This window comes from Acinonyx jubatus, chromosome B1 (genome assembly GCF_027475565.1).
Source record: "Acinonyx jubatus isolate Ajub_Pintada_27869175 chromosome B1, VMU_Ajub_asm_v1.0, whole genome shotgun sequence".
In the NCBI taxonomy this organism is placed as follows: Eukaryota; Metazoa; Chordata; class Mammalia; order Carnivora; family Felidae; genus Acinonyx; species Acinonyx jubatus.
This window is the reverse complement of record NC_069382.1, coordinates 138526202-138544720: the sequence shown is the minus strand read 5'-3', so window position 1 is coordinate 138544720 and position 18519 is coordinate 138526202. Positions and strand designations below refer to the sequence as shown.

Below are 18519 nucleotides of genomic sequence, written 5' to 3'. Positions count from 1 at the left end.
GGACATTTGGGCTTTTTCTATAATTTGGCTATTGTTGATAGTGCTGCTAAATACATTGGGGTGCGTGTGCCCCTTGAAGTCAGTATTTTTGTATCCTTTGGCTAAATACCTAGTAGTGCAGTTGCTGAGTCATAGGGTAGTTCTATCTTTAACTTTCTGAGGAATCACTGTACTCCCCTTCTCGGTTTTCATGTGGTGGTTTCATTCATTCATTCTTAAGGTTTTAAATGCAAAGGAGCACCTTCAGCCCAGGGCTTACCTCTCAGATCCAGACTTGTGCATCAGATTGACTGCTCAGCATCTCCACCTGGCTCTCTTATAGGCCTCCCAAGTTGAACATGCCTGTTGCTTAATCCTTTATCTTTCTCCACCAAATCTAGTCCTCCCACAGTTTTCCCATCTCAGGTAAGGGTACCTCTAACCTCCTAGTTTTCCTCTCACTGAGGCCTTCCATGCCCTCCACATTTAAAAGTTCCAGTTGAACTTCTTCCTAGCATTCCTTTTCTCTGCCTAGAGTTTCTCTTCATCACCTGCTTCCTTCTAATGTACTATATGTTTTTGAACTTACTTTATTAACTGTCTTCCTATTGGAATGTAATGTCCCCGAGGGCATATATTTTTCTACTTTGTTCACAGATGGATTCCCATTACTAGAACAATGTCTATCTTATAATAAAAGCACAGTGAATATTTGTTGAACAGTGAGTCCCGAGGCAGTGAAAATTTGGAGTAGAGAACACATCAAGAGACCTAAAGAAAGCCAGTCTGGCTGGAGGAGCCCTTACCTGCCAAAGGCTGAGAAGAAAAGAGCAGATTTAAAAGACCAAGAAAGAAGGCCAGGGAGGTTAAAGTAGGGAGTGAGGCAAGAGAGTATTGTCTAGAAATGTCTTAAAGAGTGGGACAAAGGATAAATAAGTTTGGATCTAATTGAAAAAGTCAAAGTCTCAGAGTATGAAGATCTGGGACAGAGAGGTCTAAGCAGAGCACCATGGCAGTGAGTCCTTTAGCAATCAAAGAGCAACCTTGGGGACCTTCAGAATGAAAGCGCCAGGAAAAGCAGAGAGTACAAAAGAGTTCTAAAGATGAATTAGATTATTTCTGCTCAAAAGAGCAGATTAACCTCATAATGACCCAAACTAATAAAGTGCCTCTCCGACACACATCTCTTTATTCAGTGATCATTTAGCACCTGCAACAAAGCTCTGTTCACAAACCTGAGAAGGGTAGGAAGGGAGGGCAGCTCGAAGTTTACAAAGTTGACCCTGCTCTCAAGGAGCTCTTGTTTCTCCCACATTTAGATTCCTGATCCCCATTGCATTCCAGCAGACCAACCGCCCTGTACCAGTTGTGTACTCGCTCAATACTGAATTTCAGCTCTGCAATAATGAGAAGGTATTCCTAATGGATCCCAATACATCTGATATGTCACTGGCAGAAATGGATTATAAAGGGGCCTTCTCAAAAGGTAAGTTGTTTCCTTCACCTACAAAAAGAGACTCTGATCAGACTTGAGATGCTTTAGGACAGGTCTCTGCTCATTAGCTTCCAGGCAACTCTCCCGTGAAGATTCCCCTGGGCTTGGTTTTAGGGCAGCCAAGGTTTAACCAAGGAACAGACCTACATCCTTCTTTCATGCTGTTTCAAAATAAGATTACATATGTGGTGCTATAATGATTGGCAGGGTGGTAGAATTGTGGAAAACACTGGTCTGAGTGGTAAGAAGACTGGAATTCCCAGCCTGATTCTAACACACTGTCTTGACTTTGGGTAAGTCTATCTCTCAATTACTCAGAGAAAGTACGTAGCATGACCCCTACTATGTACCAGCCTCAAGGTGTAAATGTCTACGTCCTCTCCATCATGCTTTCTCTACTGGAAATGATTCCTGTGCTCCCTCCTCACCTCAAATGTGGTTTTCTTGATGTTTCAAAAGGTTGGCTCCTTCTTCTCTTCTCTACTTAAATATGAACCTCCTCAAAGAGGCCTTCCCTGACCACACCTGACAACTGAGCGTAGGCCTCCATAGTTTTCACTTTCACGGAACGTTATTCATTTTTGATAGTACTTCTCACAATGTTTAATATTCTATAATACATATCACATATTTCTTTACTTATTTGTTGCCTATTTCTTCCACTAGACTGTGAGTTCCATGATAATAGAGGTTGTGATCAAATATCAAATGTGCACACCATACCATCAGTGCCTAGGTGCTCAATAAACATTGATTGATTGAATAAAATAATTAGTCAATTATCTGCCTTTCTTCTCTCAATTACCCCTTCTGCCTTTTTCTTACTTTTAATCTTCTCCTCATATCTGAGTTTTTTCTCTCACCCTATAAACACGCTCAAGTTCTGCCTGTAAGAGAGAAAAAAGCATCCCTCAACCCTAGCTCCCCTTCAAAGTTAAGGCTGTTTTCTCCTTTTCTTTTCTCTGAGAAACTTCTTCAAAGAGTGAACACTCACTGTCTCTATGGCCCTTCTTCTCTGTCCATCTGTTGCAAGCTGGGTTTGTCCTACCACAGCTCAGACATCTCTTTTGTCAATGACACCAAATTAGTGGGTTTTCACACTTTTCCCTGTTGGGTTTCCTTTGCACCACCCTCCCTGACATCATCTTGCTTCTCTGACCACTTCTCACTCTCCCGCCCTGGGTCTTCATCCTCTGCCATATCCATGTTGCTGTCCCCAGGTCCCATGCTTGGTTCCTTCTGGCATCACTCCAGTGCTACCTCTGACCATCCCTATGGCTGGGCCCATCGCTTTGCTCTGAACTTCCTATCTACTACTTCACAGCCATTCCTTAAGAGTCGACCTTATCCCTGATCTCTCCTGAACTTCATTTCCACATTTCCACATGGGGCTCTGGAACTACCAAAGTGCTTCAAATGAATGTCTTTCAGATGCCTGGAAGTGTCTAGAACTGGACTTATCTTCCTCCAGACATATTCCTGCCACATCCACTGCCACAGTGATTGCATCATACTCCAGGTGCCCAGGGCCAAAACCTCAGGATTGTCCTCCTGTCTATCATTAAGATCAGTGGAATCTGACTCCAAGACATTTCTTGAGTTTATCCCCTTGATTCACAGCTATATTATAGATACCCATCTCTCACAGAGCCCCCTTCCCAATCTCTGTGACTCTAGACCCTTTGTCTTTCCTCCATTCTCCATGTTTCTGAAGCCCCAGTGTGTTGATATTACACCCATGCTTAAAATCTTTCAGTGTTCCCTATTTCTTACACACCAAAGTCCAGCCTCCCCAGCATCCTTAGCCTATCATCCCAGGAGTGTCTCCTGCTAGAACCTGTGAACAGCCTCCTCTCTAGTCACACTGACCTACTCTGTGCCACATAGCAAATGCTCTGGACAAGCATTTGGAGTCAGACTGATTTGTGCTCAATTTCTTATCCCCCTCCCCCACCCCTTGTCACAGATACAAAATCTTGGACACAGTATTTAAAATGTGGATAATAACTGGACCTATTTCTTGGGCTCTTGGGAGGAATAAATAAGATAGTATAGGTAAAGAATGTGGTGCCATAGCAGGCACTAAGGAGACAGGAACTTTACTAGGACTCATGCCCTTCCAGCATTCAGTATTTTGTGCATGGACTTTCTTTTGCCTCAAACGCTCTCCCCAGTCTCCTACTTCAAATGTGCTGTCTGGCAAATGCCTACTCATGTTTTAGGATACTCATGTTTGTTTCCTCTTTAAATCTTTCTACACCTCTCCCCAGGCAGATTTCTGTGCTCGGCTATATGCTCACGTAACATTATGTTCCTTTCTTTGTTGTGGTTCATAACAGTACAGTATTGTGGTGGCTAATAACGTGGGTTTTAGAACCAAAATACCTTCACTTTGAATCCTCCCATCACCACTTACTAGCTTTGTGACCTTCAACAAGTCCCTTAACCACTCAGTGCTGCAACTTTCTCATCTCTAAAGTTGTGAGCACTACGTGAGTTCTCATATGGGAAGAACTTAGTACAAGACCTAGCAAATCGTATGAGTCTGATAAATGTTAGCTACTTTTAGCAATTGGTTAGGGTTTATTTCTGTCCTCTCACCTGTATCTCACCCACCTTTGTTTCCCCTGTGCCTAACAGTTCTTGATATACCTTACATGCTTACTTAATGTTTGTTGAATGAAAGAAGCTGTAAATGAATGAATATTTCAGGGGCACTTGGAAACATAGAGCTCTTCATAGAGATGTACTTTTGACTCTGAGGGAGTGTGTTAAATCCTTTCTACCCTTGACATTTCTTTCTCTTTACTCTTACAGTCTGACCTAATTAATGCCTCTCAAATCTTTCCAGGGCAAATCCTTTATGGCCGAGTACTTTGGAATCCAGAACAAAACCTTAATTCTGCTTACAAACTCCAGCTGGAAAAAGTCTATCTTTGTACTGGCAAGGATGGCTATGTGCCTTTCTTCGATCCCACGGGTACAATCTACAATGAGGGGCCGCAGTATGGATGCATTCAGCCCAACAAACACCTAAAACACAGATTTCTGCTGTTGGTATGCTAACTATTTGTGTTCAACAGCTGACACTCGAGTTGATTTCCTCAGCTATGAATTCTGCCTAAGCAGATAGAACCTCACTCTCGATGGTATTCTCTCTATACATATTATTGTTGTTTATCTCTGATCAGCTAAATGCTAGTACATATTACCAAATCTGATGGTTATGGCGGGTAACAAGACAGGCTTTTATTAATGTCACAAGAAAAGGAAAGTCAAGGCCAGTGTTTCTCAAAGTACAGACCAGAGACTTCTGAATATCCCTGATTCTCTTTCAGGGAATCCACAAGGTCAAAACTACTTTCATAATATGATGATGGCTGCTTTTCTTCACACTAATTCCCTCATGAATATAGAGAGTATGAAAGGTTTATTGATATGGTTTCAAATTCCACATTATAACTAATCTTTTAAAAATACTAATTACCAAGTTTGACTTAGTATGAAAACAGAATATCCACAATTATCTGAAAAAGGTATGAAAATATTCCTCCCTTTTCCAACTACATATCTGTGTGAGGCCAAATTTTCTTCATATACTTCAACCAAAGTAACATATTACAGCTGATTCACTATAGAAGTTTTGAGAATCTAGTTCTTTTCCAGAGATTTGCAAAAATGTAAAACAATGCCAGGTCTCTTTTGAGGAGATGGTGGTGACTATAGGTATTTTCCCTAAAAAAATGTTATTTATGTTAACATGCAATGGGTTTTTCATTGCCACTTTAAAATGAATTAGTAAGTATTTTCTAATTTTTCAGTGTTAATTTTAATAGAGTAAACATTGATAGATACAAACCATGTGAACAAAAGACTTTAGTGTCCTTGGTTTCTTTGTTTTTTTAAGTTTATTTATCTATTTTTGAGAAAAGGGGAGAGAGCGAGGGAGAGAGCAAGAACGCATAAGTGGGAGAAGAGCCAAGAAAGAGGAGAGAGAGAGAATTCCAAGCAGGCTCTGTGCCACCAGTACAGAGCCTGTTGCAGGACTCGAACTCATGAAACACAAGATCATGACCTGAGCCAAAATCAAGAGTCAGACACTCACCCAACTGAGTTGCTCAGGTACCCATTGGTATCCTTGAGTTTTAAGTGTGTGAGGGGTCCTGAGACCAAATGGTTTAAGAATTATTTGTTTAGATTATCCCACTCTTTGAGCTTTGAGATCTGAGTAGCCACCAAGTGTCCTTCCTTGAAGAGGGCAGTGGTTGACTTAAGGAAAGGGCTTCTGTAGCACATGCCCTCCTGACCCAACCCAAGGCAGGAGTGGAGAGTACTTTTCTCCTCCCAGTGACTGCCACCTGCCAGTTCAGTGATTCTATCTTTTTATCTTTTTAAACCTTGCGTTTCTTTTTTCTGAAATTCTAGGACCGCAATCAGCCCGAGGTCACTGATAAGTACTTCCATGATGTGCCCTTTGAGGCCCACTTTGCTTCCGAGTTGCCTGATTTCCATGTGGTCAGTAGCATGCCGGGTGTGGATGGATTTACTCTGAAAGTGGATGCACTCTATAAGGTGAGTGTGCTGAGAAACGTAGAAGCATAGGACCAAGGCCACTGTAAAAGTTGTGAAAAGGAAGATGCTATTATCTCTGGACTGTTAGTCTCTTTATAGTGTTCTTGATGGTGGGTCTTTTTTATTGGTGTTAAGCTTATCATTCACCCCAAACCTATCCCAATAGACCTATTTTCACCACCTATCCCAATAGACCACAGCAATAATAAATTCTTTAATTTGCATGTTGTCACTTTTCAGTGTATGCATCAGGGGTGCATATGGCACTCCAGTTTTTCCTAAATTCTTTTCTATCGCCTTTTTGGCTGTATGCCACACCAGCTGATCTTCACAGGCATGTGGAAAGTGTTTAACAAAATTATACATACAGTATAGCAATTTAGAATGGCAAGAAGTACTAGTATTTGATAAGCAAAAATACTCTCAATCCCAGTAATAAACATAAACTTACAAGATAAAATTCCACTTTTTCCTATCTCTAAATAGTAGTAATCTATGACCTTGGATTTCAGAACTATTGCCACTCTTTAGAAGCTAGTTCAAAACCATGGAGGCTTTCAATGGCGGCAGATGATATGGCAGTAAAATACACGGTGGCTTAACTGTTCAGGGGATGATCCAGGAAGTGTTCAGATTTAGGAAATTTTTGTCTTGTATCTGCATATTTTGCACAGAGTAGGTGTTTAGCAGATATTTGTTGAACGACTCTATCTTAACTAAAGTTCATCAATAAATAGTAAGTTAGCATAACAAGCTATTGAAGTTCACTGGGAATGAATATGGCTCTTAATACTATTACTTCACTGCAATCAGTAAAGACCAACAAATCATAAGTATTTAGCTAAAAAGGCCATAAAAAATAAATGCTTAGGGCTGTTCCATACACAGGGAAACAGAAGGGAATGTGAATAGCTGGCCCACGATCACCCTAAATTGGAAGCAAAATGGAACCTGTAATATTTGGTTCAATTCTTGATTAGTAGACGCCAATCATTGCTACTGCTTTTCTTGAAACCATTTATCAAGGCTTGTGACGGCAATTGTCTTTCCATATCCTTTCTTTTTTTTAATTTTGTTTATTTATTTGTTTGTTTATTTATTTATTGGGGGAGAGAGCACACATGAGTTGGGGAGGGGCAGAGAGAAAGAGAATCCCAAGCAGGCTCTGCACCATCAGTGCAAACCCCATTGAGGGGCTCAAACTCACAAACCATGAGATCATGACTTGAGCCGAAACCCAAAGTTGGATGTTTAAGGGGCTGAGCCACCCAGGCGCCCCTTTCCATTTTCTTTGTGAAGAAGTGGTCTGTGGGCAGCAGTGACATGTTCAGTTTGTGTCTCTGTTTCCCTCCTCCTGCAGGTGGAAGCAGGACACCAGTGGTATCTCCAGGTGATCTACATCATTGGCCCTGACACCATGGCAGGACCCCGGGTCCAGCGCTCTCTCACAGCCCCTCTGAGGCGCAACCGGAGGGACCTGGTGGACCCTAGTGGCCGTCTGACCCTTGACGATTCCCTCATCTATGACAATGAAGGGGACCAAGTCAAGAATGGCACCAACATGAAGTCCCTGAATCTTGAGATGCACGAGCCGGTTATAGCTGCTTCTCTTTCCCAAACTGGGGCATCTATCGGCAGTGCCCTGGCCGCTATCATGCTTCTACTTCTGGTGTTTCTAGTGGCTTGTTTCATCACCAGGAAATGCCAGAAGCAGAGAAAGAAACTGCCCACAGAGGACATTTTGGAGGAATACCCTCTGAACACCAAAGTGGATGTGTCTAAGAGGAGCTCGGACAGGGTGGAGAAGAACGTGAACAGACACTACTGCACCGTGAGGAATGTCAACCTACTGAGTGAAACTGAGGGGGCTTATGCACTCAAAGGTGCTAAAGTAAAAAAATTGAATCTGGAAGTCAGAGTTCACAACAATTTGCAAGATGGAACAGAAGTGTAATGGGGGAGACCAATGTGTATTTTTTTTTCTAAAATCATTTTTATAAAATGGGGGAGGGGGAGGGGAAATACTGGTATTTTTATAATCTTGCAGATTAAAAAGGGAAAACTATAGCTTTGAGTGGCGGGAGGCATACATCACATGCATCAACTCACAACTGAGCTACCTCATTAAACAAAGAACCATGAGACCCCAGAGTTTTGGAGCAGCCTTCTTTTGGTGGATCCCTTTAATAGTGTCAGCAGCTACAGACTACACCTTCCGTAAGGCTGGTCTTAGAAAGCAAGTATCTCCGTATGGGGCAGGGTGTAGACTATTCACCTAGCTGATGGAATTCAGCAGACTGGGAAATGTATGGTGGCAGATCTCCAGAGGGGCAGGGAGCAGGATGTTCAGGGCCATTGGTTTCCTCCCCCACCTCCAGCTTTCTTCTACTTGGGCTTTTCCTGGGCCTGTGGACAGCAGTTTGGATTGCTGACACTCAGATTCCATTCAAAATTCTGCTAATCAGCACAACCTATATATTTGCTCATTGCGTCTGCTTGACAGCTTGCACTCCATGGCCTCTAACTGTCCTTTGCAAGTTCAGAGCCTTTTCATCTGGGGGTTTCAAGGTTCTCTAGACGAGAGCTGTTTTCCACAACTTGCGGGGAGAAACCTCAGGACTTCCTCTCCCCCACCCTCCCCCCAACCTGTTAGATATCTGGCACAGCAGAACCCCCCAGAAGGGCAGACTGAAACCCTGGGGGAAGAGGGAGACTGACAAGCACCTGAAACATATTAGTGATGGACTGTACCGAGGCCAAGGGGTGCATCCCTGTGCCCACCTGGTTTACACTGCACCAAGGACATGTGAAGACATCCTGCCTGACAAAGAACGCTGCAAAACAAGATAAAAAACAAGGGGTTCCTTTTGGTAGCTCAGGCATTTATTTTACCATATCAGCACATGACAAAGCCATAAACACATGGCTTTAAAATGATTTAGTGTTCAAATAGCAGCTTAATGATTTTGTATGAAGTGTGCACATGGCTTGCTTTTGTGTTTCTTGTTCGTTTTTGCCTTACTGGCAAAAACATAAGCATAAGCATGTTGTTTTGAAATGAAGGCACAGTTTCATTACTGAGGAGGAAAAGACATGTTCTCTTCCTGATGCATGGCACACCATAATCACTGAGCAAATAATAAGAGCATTCATGTTGTGTAATATTTGTATTAGAATGACCCAAGCCCTTTGAGGACATTCCAAACTGCAAACGCTTTGGTTCTAAAAGGTTCTAAAAGAAAGACCGAGCCATGAAAGGTTTTAAGCATCTCTACCAGACTCAAGCTCTTGAGTAAAGGACCTTGTAACCTGTGCCTTTGGTTCTTCAGCAGTGCCTTGCACAAAACAAGCACTCCAGAAATATCTGTTGCTAAACAAATGAATGGTGTCATGGGTGAATGGTAGAGGAATAAATTCGGGAAGGGGAGGTGAGAGATGATGGTGGCAATTTCACAAGGGAAGGTAAAGAAAAAAAAAAAACCCCGAAACTGTCTTTTCTGCTTGGAAAAGTAAATCTTTGTGATTGTAAAGTAATCTCATTGGGACAAAGAAGCACCACTTGACATAGGCATGAATCTAGCAGTGGTCTTAAGGAGGATTGAACAGAAAAATCATAATAATGTATTAGCGGAAGATGAAACTGAATCAGCCTCCAGAGCAGAGCAGGCTTTTAGAGGAAAGTCTGACTTAGCTTTCTGAGGTGAGTGAAGTTTTCAGGAGAGGATGGATTGAGGTGAGCCCAGAGCCTAAACCTCCTGACTGGTCACGTGCTAGTTGAGACCAGCTTGGGCAGTTTGGGGCAGAACTTCTGTATCAGCCTCGTGAACATCCAGAGTTGGCGTCTCATGGCTGGAGGGCTCATCAGCCAGGGTGGAATCATCTCCAGAGCAACCTAGACAGTTAATGCTAATTCTGCAAGGACAGGAAGCCTATCCTTTGTGGAACAACTTTTGACTTGGCCTGTTATTTATCGTTCCTAGTTGCCAGAATGCTTACACATGAAAGCAGCACCATTTCATTTGCTCAAATATTCTTCTTGCACATCCCTTCCACTATTGCTAAGTAGGACACACGCATGGGAAGAATGCAGACGTGTGGCAGTACGAAGCTAAGGTGGGAAAAAATGGGGACTGAGACCTCCAAGTGCTCTGAGCCTCCATGTTTGTGGTCTGGAGTGATCAGGACAACATCCTGTGAGGACCTTGGGATGGTGAACTCCCTGTGTGAGAGGAAAGCCTTGGACCATTCCTGCCTCCCTTCCTTCCGGCACTTTCCCCCACTACAGACCCTTTTTCCGAATGCTGATACTTCTCTAGTGGATGCACACTTATTAAATAGAAAGTGTTAAGAGATGTGAAGCTGGGATTTCCTCCTTTGATACAGCTTTTCCTTTTGTTTATGTTTTATATTTCACAATAGGAATCAGATAATTTGGTGACTGATGTGGGATTATATTTCTGTCCAAGCCCTCTTTTCGATTTCTCTTACTCGCTCACTAATGTGTGTGTTTTACTAATCCTTTATACCACGCCTTTAGGTGAGAAGGAACAAAAAACCCTCAGGGGTGGCTCTTTGCTTTCTCATGCTGGCTGTGAAGGCTGAAAGAAAGAAGAGTCGGCACCTTTTTTCTGTCCTTTTATCGACCCCCGGAGGTCCTGGAGCCTCCTGCGGACTCCTATTCTTGGGTGTGGAAGTGGTATTGCAATGTGTTTGCATGGTCATATGATATTCAGTCTCAGTGTCATGTAGCTGTTCATTATTCTTGGGTACGACACACATGCTCAGACTGAGTGAAACATTTGTGGTGCTGTCAACCTGATTTCTTGACTCAAATGATTTTTGTATTTCTAATACCAACTTGTGTGTTATGAATTTCTGATTTCTCCAGTAGCATATGCCACTATATAAATTTGTATTAATAAATGACAGTCTGGTTGCATTGTTTTTGCCATGGTCTTTTTAGATTATTCATCTCATTAGCATAAGACATCGCTTTTGAGATGGCAAAATCATCCCAAAGTTTGAGGCAAAGTTTTTTGGAGAACACCTGCCTGAAGGGGTTGAATCTGAGACACATATTAACCGTGCTAAGAGCAAGATGAAGAATAAACTACACAGCCCAGATCATCATAGTTCATCTTGTGCCATCAGTTGAAACCTCAGTACCAAAAGGAATAATTAAACTCTCCAAGTGCTAGACAATAAGTGGTTATTTACACAGAATTTATTACCCTCAAACCCTCTTAGGATACTTGATAGAGTGTGAAAATGGCTGTGTCCTTTTATGCAAGACCCCAAATTTGTTAAGTGCCCCTAACTCACCCTGGAGATGACCAAGTCTCAAATAAATTGATCGGCATGGGAAGGGAAAATGGCAGAGTCAGAAACCAAGGGAGCCCAGACAGTCTGGGCTTCCTACAAGCCTGTGCATTTGTGTGCCTGTCCCCTCTGGGAAGATGCTTTATATAAAAAACCAAAAATAGTGCCAATGACGATGACCAACAGGACCTCATTGGCACTTTTTCAGGCACATTTGCTAACTCAGCAAGACTTGAGAGAGCATGTTTTCATAAAATCTCAGAAAAGGAGGGCACAACCTTAGATTTCCTTAGATAGTGCTGGGACTTAATATAAAGTTCACTTCCTCACGGTTTCCGGTGATTGTCCTTTGCCTGACAGCAGGCTCTAAGTCCTGGAGCACATTTCTCTCGGGCCCCTGGAGAAGCTGTATGAGGAACCAACCTATTAATCATTAGGACTGGCTAGGAAAATGCTTCCCGAGACCTCAAATTTCATAGACATAAACTTTAGAAAACTTGGGGGTAAGTGGCAGAAATTGAGTTCTTATTTAGATTTTGCAATACCTTTTGGAGAAACCAAAGAAGTTAAACCCTAAAACAATAAAACTTAGCCCTACATTAACACCACCTGTTACTCATTTCCTTCTGGATGTAAACCCAGCCCTATTGCTTCCTGGTTGTGTGGCACACGGCCCATGCATGGTACTGAAGCCCTTTGAGCCTGTCTCTGTATTTGCAAAATAGAACTAATCACACCAAATCTAAATTGGTTAGTAAGCATGAAATAAGACCATGTATGCAAAGGCATTACTCATTGTCTGTCATAAATAATAGGTTCTCAATAAATATCCACCTCCTGCCACTATGCTAATCCCAGAATTTCACAGGATGAGGTGTACCTAATAGTTCATTGTGGCGACCTCTGAACGGGAGTAAGGAATCACAATGCAGAATGGAAGGCCGTATCCTCTGTCTTAGAAGAAAACTCATCACCACTCTGGATTTGTAGATCGGGTGTGCTCCACGTGCACGTCTGTTTCTCTGCTTTTTCCATTACAGCTCCTCTTCCGTTTGAGGCAGGATATCCTCTTAAACCAGTGGCCCTCAAGCCCTCCGCTGCATCAGAATCACCCAGAGGGCTTATTTAGAAAGTAGGTCTGGGATAGGTCTGAGGGAATTTGCACTTACACCAGGTTCCCATGTTCCCGTCCAGAGAACCCCTGCTCTAGTCTCTTCAGCTCACACACATCCTCCAAACTCGAGACCTTCCTGAGCCCCAGCAGCCCCTATATTGATTAAAGGATATCATGTGTCATCCTACTTGAAAGACTAGGAAAAATAAATTCTGACCTTTTAAGTGACTATAAATAACCCAGACCAAAGTTTGCAGGCGTCTAAATGACAACTGATTAGTTCTAATCCTTGTCTTCAAGTTAGTATTTCCACCAAAATCTTCTTCAGGATAACAGCAATGGTGGTAAGGCAACCTTATGCTAGGATTGAGAAGTACGGGGCACACTAATTTCAAATTAAAAAGGAAGTAAGAATTCTTTCAAATGACCATGTTAAAATCATTCAAACTGCATTGCCAACTTTCCTGACTGCCCCAAACTTTTAGTGTCTCTTCTTCTAGTGCTACAAGTCCTTTCCCCAGAACGTAGCATTATATATAAAAACCATAAAGCATTGTGAATTTCTGACTTCAGCTTTACAGGAGCTTGTCTTGACCTCAGATTATAAACCTATTGATATCTGAACTATGTCTCATTATTTCCTTTTAATCTACCATAGCACTTAACACGGTGTCTTATAGGTAGTGTGCAGTCAATAAATATTACCAATGAATTTTAATTGAAATAAATCCACACCTCTCTTTTGATCAAAACGCGACACATTAATTGAGAAAAACAAGATACAAAACTATAAAAATAGACTGCCTTTGTGTAATAAAGGGAAGAAATAAGAACAGGCATTTGATTTGGTGGATTTTAAACAATGGAAGGATAGACAAGAACCTAAAGAAAGAAAGTTTATCTGAAGGGAACATCAGGGACTGAAGGGTCAGGGTGGGTGGGAGAGGGTAAGAGCCAAGACTTTGATGTACATCTTTTTAGAATAAAAACATTTTTTTTTAACCACGTAACCATTGTTTTAAAGTTTATTTATTTTTGAGAGAGAGAGAAAGAGCATGCACACATGCAGGGGAGGGGGAGAGAGGGGGACAGAGGATCCGAAGCAGACTCTGCCAGACAGCAGTGAGCCCATGTGGGGCTCGAACTCACAAACCGCGAGATCATGACCTGAGTCAAAGTCGGACATTCAACCGACGGAGCCACCCAGGCACCCCTAAACCTTGTAACCATCTTAAGAAAGGCTTATTAAGAGAGGAAGTTGAACTACTCCTTTTCTCTTTTAAATTTTCTTAGCAACGACCATATTTACAATTACTGTTCAGCTCTGATAGGAGGATCTAACTGCACAACTTGGGGGATAGAAACAAACAGCATCCAGTGTAGGTCACGCCCACAGGAGGGTTGTATTTGTTTCGTACAGCTGCTATGATGTCTTACTACAAATTTAGTGGCTTAAAATAACACAAGTTTATTTTCTTACAGTTCTGGAGATCAGAAGTCCAAAATGGGTCTCACTAGGCTAAAATCAAAGTGTTGGCAAGCTGCATCCCATGTAGAGGCTCCTAGGGAGAATCCGTTTCCTTGCCTCACCAGTTTCCAGAGGCCACCTGCATTCCTTGGATCATCACCCCCTTCCATCTTCAAAGCCAGCAATGACCAAGTTGAGCCTTTCTCACTGAGCCATCTCTCTGCTCAGACTCTGCTTCCCTCTTCCCCATATAAGGACCCTTGTGATTACATTTGGCCCACCTAGACATTCCAGGATAATCTGTTTCTATTCAGGTCAACTGATTAGCAACCTTAATTCTATCTGCAACCATAATTCTCCCTTATCATGTAACATAACATATTTAAAGTTTCCAGGGATTATTTGGGTCCATTATTTTGCCTTCCATATATGTCCATCATAATTTGGTACAGAATTTTGAACCATAAAAGTCAGAATACCCAAACCATCTGCCCCTCTCCTGCTGCTGCATGCCAACCAATATTTTTCACAGGGGCTCTTTTGTTGAATAACTTACTTCCAGAAATGGAAGGGACCCTTAAAGGGCATTTAATCTATATTTCTTTCCCTGTCTACTGAGCTAACAAGGGGTCATGAATAATGGCAGTTTCTGTTGTTAGAGAATGTGACTATAACTGTAGAGCTTTTGAACATAAAAGAAGAATAGTTTCACCTAGATTACCTGCTAGTCCTTTCTCCTCCCCCTCATTCCCAAGGGAGATCCTGGGGTCAACTTGTTGGCATTATGTGTAGATTTATCATTGTAGTGATTAAGATAAGCTTTGGAGCATGTTGGCTGGGTTTGAATTGAATTGAAAAGTACATGATTTACAGGCTATGTGACCTTGGCCCAGGATTTTACACTGCATAGTTTATGGAACTCTTAGAAATAATACACAATAGGACCTACCTCATTTGGTTGGGGTGAAAGTTAAATAAAATAATGTGCACAACACATTTAGAACAGTGCCTGGCATATAATTGGTGCTTTAAAAAAGTTAGCTAAATTGTGGATTATTTTGTCGTTCCAAATACCAAAATAATATTTGATGGTTTATTGGTTGAGCTCATTTTTCTAGGAAAGTCTTATTTCTTTGCCTAACACTCTCCTGGGATCTTGAGACCCTCCATATTTCTACCTGTCCCCAGGAACTGAATATTGGATGTAGGAGCTTCTCTAGTTGTCCTTGTTCCATTTGACAAAGCTTGGCCGTGTTGGAAGCTCCCAACCTCTCCTCAACACCTCTCTGTACCCTGCTAAGATGGGCTAGGTTACTGTTCAGAATTATCCCCTGCCCACCCCATCCATCCCACCCAATAGAATTTGCCATCTTATTTGTCCAATAGGTTGTTAGAAGTCATGATACAAGCAAGGGCTTCAGAAGTGTCTGTGCAGTTGAGTGTGTCCTCTTGTACTCTGACATGGCCAAAAGACCTTTCTCCAGGAAGTTGTTCCCTCCCCCCAGCCTGGACCCAGAATGAACACAGGGAGCAGAGCCATCTCAGCCATCCTGCAGTTCTGAGAAAATAAATGACTTCTTTTAAGCCCCTGAATTTCAGGATGGTTGGTTATATAGCATTATGGTGGTAGTAGCTGATACAGTTGCCCACCCTCTTATAATTTTTCACAATGTCCCATTTAAAAACTAATCTTTGAAGTAATCTAGTCTGTAATGCTATTCACATCTTCTCCCAGGAACCTCCTGCCCCTTGTACCCAACATTCTAGTGTTTTCTCTCTTTCCTTTCCTCATTTCATTTTCAAATGGTAATGTCATCAACCCAAACACCTGTGAACAAGAAGCTATGTACAATAATGTTCACCAAAGAATTATTCATGGTAGAAAAATATTGAAACAATGCAATGTCCATCCTCAGAAGAATGATGAATCAACCACGATAAAGTCATAAAATGAAATACCATACAGCAGTTAAAATGAATGCCTAGCTACTAGAGTAGCTAGCCTTGAACAAAAGAGCCAGTGGAAGTATATACATCACCATATCATTTATTTAAGTTGAAAAGCCTGCTAAATAGTGTTCTATAATACTTACAGCTATATCAACATTTTGAAACAAGTATAACAACATGCAAAAAAATAATAACAGTTTATTGTTGGGTTATCTCTGGAGAAAGAGGGAGGCAAATGGATTGGAAGGAGCACAAAAGGAACATCAATTGTATCCATTTATCTTTTAAAATATCTCAAAAACATTCTCAATGAATACAACATAACGTTTAAGCTTTGATAAATCTGGGTGATGAGTACACAGGTAGTCAATATTATTATAATATAATTTATTCTTGTTGGTATCTTTAAAATATTTCACAATTAAAAATTTTATATAGTAATTTTTTAAGTTTATTTTCAGAGAGAGAGAGAGAGAGAGAGAGAGAACAAGTGGGGGAGGGGCAGAGAGAGAGAAAATCCCAAGCAGAATCTGCATTGTCAGCGCAGAGCTCGACATGAGCTCAAACTCACGAACCATGAGATCATGACCCAAGCTGAAATCAAGAGTGAGCTCCTTAACTGACTAAGCCACCTGGATGCCCCTATATAGTAACTTTTTCAGAGGAAACTATGGGAGTTGTTGTAAGCTGCTTGCTACGGTCTGAATGTTGGTTTCCTCTCAAAATTAGTACGTCAAAATCCTACCTCCCAAAGCAATGGAATTAGGAGGTGGGACCTTTGGGGTGATTAGGTCATGAGGGCAGAGCTGTCATTAATGGGACTTGTGCCCTATATTTGTGCCCCAGAGAGCTCTCTTGCCCTTTTGGCCATGTGAGGCACAACAAGAAGACAACTGTCTACAAACTAGGAAGGGGGCCCTCACCAGACATGAAACCTGCCAGAGCCTTGGTCTTGGACTTCCCAGCCTCCAGAACTGTGAGAAATAAGTATCTTTGTTTTTATAAGCCACACAGTATATGGTAGCCTGTTATAGCAGCCCGAACAGACTAAGATACTGCTCTTCTACCTTAGGCTGTTCCCAGCCCTCTTGGTCATTGTCTAATGTTGCCTCTTGAACAAATCCCAGAATTGGCTCCACCCTAGCGTGGCACCTGCTTCTTCCTGGGAAAGGGTGCCTGTTCTATCCTGACCTCCATCCTTGGCTTTTGCCCTCAGGCCTTTGCTGTAAAGTCCTGCTCTTTCAGGGGCGTTTCACTAAAGGCAAAGAGACTAAAGACTGTGAAATCCCACTGGGAAGAGCCAAAACCGCCACACTGCCCTCATTCCACCTCTCATTAACTTCATTTGAAGTCCAAATGGCAGAGGATCTAGAGTCTCCCTGTAGGATTTTAATTTTCTCTTCTCTCTTTTGATTCACAGTTTATGGAACCTGCATAACTGCCTTTTTAGAGGATGAGTTGGATCCCTAGACCAGTCTCCCTCGAACATGTTCAGTGCTTCCCCACTACTAAGTTGTGCCCAAACACTCGAAGTGTGTCATTCAAGATTCAGCCCTGCCCAGAGGAAAGGTACATAAGCACTGAGGCCAGCGCTGAGTCCCAGTTATGACACTTTTTACTCCAGTGGCTCTGGATAAATCCCTTGGCCTTTCTAAGCTTCAGTTGCCTCTGTTGCAAATTGTGATGAAAACAGCACCTCCTAGAGTTGCCTTGAAATAAAAGAGGGGTTGCGATCAGGCACTTAGTCCAATGCCTGATACCCAATCAGCGGTAGCTGCTAGTGTTCTGTACTACATTCTTCAACACCCAACTCACGATTCCCTCAATGCAACCAGGGCCTTCATTTTTAGCCTCCTTTGTTTGTTTTGTTGTTCCTGATGCCTAGAATGCCCTTCTACCTTCCTATCTCCCAAGTCTGTGGTTCTAATCCTCATACTAGAGAGCCAATAAGCTTAGCAGAGGGATAATACAATTCCCCGGGTTCAAAAATGAAGTTCTGTCGTTTCCTCCCTGTGTGACTTGCTTAAATCACTTAATCTCTCTGTCTAGGTTTCCTCATTTATAAAACGGGGGACAGTAACAGTACAGGTATCCCCGGATTTTCCAAAGTTCCTGTGAGGCCACTTCGCTTTCACCAAATGCCGACATCCTTAGTACCTGTTTTTCCTAACTGAAAGAAGAAAGGAAAAAAGGCAAAACCAAAAACAGTCTTCAGCATTTGTTTTGCAGCAGCCCTAATGGAGGGAGGGGACACACCCAAGCCAGAGCGCCCCCCCCTCAAGCTCCTTCCCCCAGAATTACACTGAGCATCTCATCAGCAAGTCTCCGTAGCTTCGAACTATATCTATGAGCACATGAGCTTCCTCTCCATTTATTTTGTGCATCTGTTGGCAAGATGTGTCTAAGATACCAGAAAGGCTTACGAGAGGTTATTGGGGGGGGCGGGGGGAGAGGGGGCGGGGCAGAATCTGGGAGCGCTCAAAAGCTTTTCCATATAAATTAATGGTGATGGCTTCTTCACTTCCTGCCATTTTGGCTTAGGGAGGGTTTCGCAGGAACACTACATCCAAATACCTGGGAAACCGGTATCTGCCCTATAGGGCTGTTGAAAGATTGGTATTA

The 18519-nt window shown here is 42.3% G+C and overlaps 1 protein-coding gene across 2 annotated transcripts in view; it reads left to right on the top strand.

The window, feature by feature from the left end:
* The window catches only part of FRAS1 (Fraser extracellular matrix complex subunit 1), a 420203-nt gene extending 409213 nt beyond the window's left edge, over positions 1 to 10990 (top strand). For both annotated transcript variants that reach the window (XM_053217214.1, XM_027058965.2), the window contains 4 exons: positions 1299 to 1465; positions 4326 to 4531; positions 5900 to 6046; positions 7407 to 10990. In XM_053217214.1, the coding sequence (XP_053073189.1) occupies positions 1299 to 1465; positions 4326 to 4531; positions 5900 to 6046; positions 7407 to 8000 (1114 nt within the window). In that variant the 3' untranslated portion in view covers positions 8001 to 10990. The remainder of the gene's footprint in view (positions 1 to 1298; positions 1466 to 4325; positions 4532 to 5899; positions 6047 to 7406) is intronic.
* The last annotated feature ends 7529 nt before the right edge of the window (positions 10991 to 18519 follow it).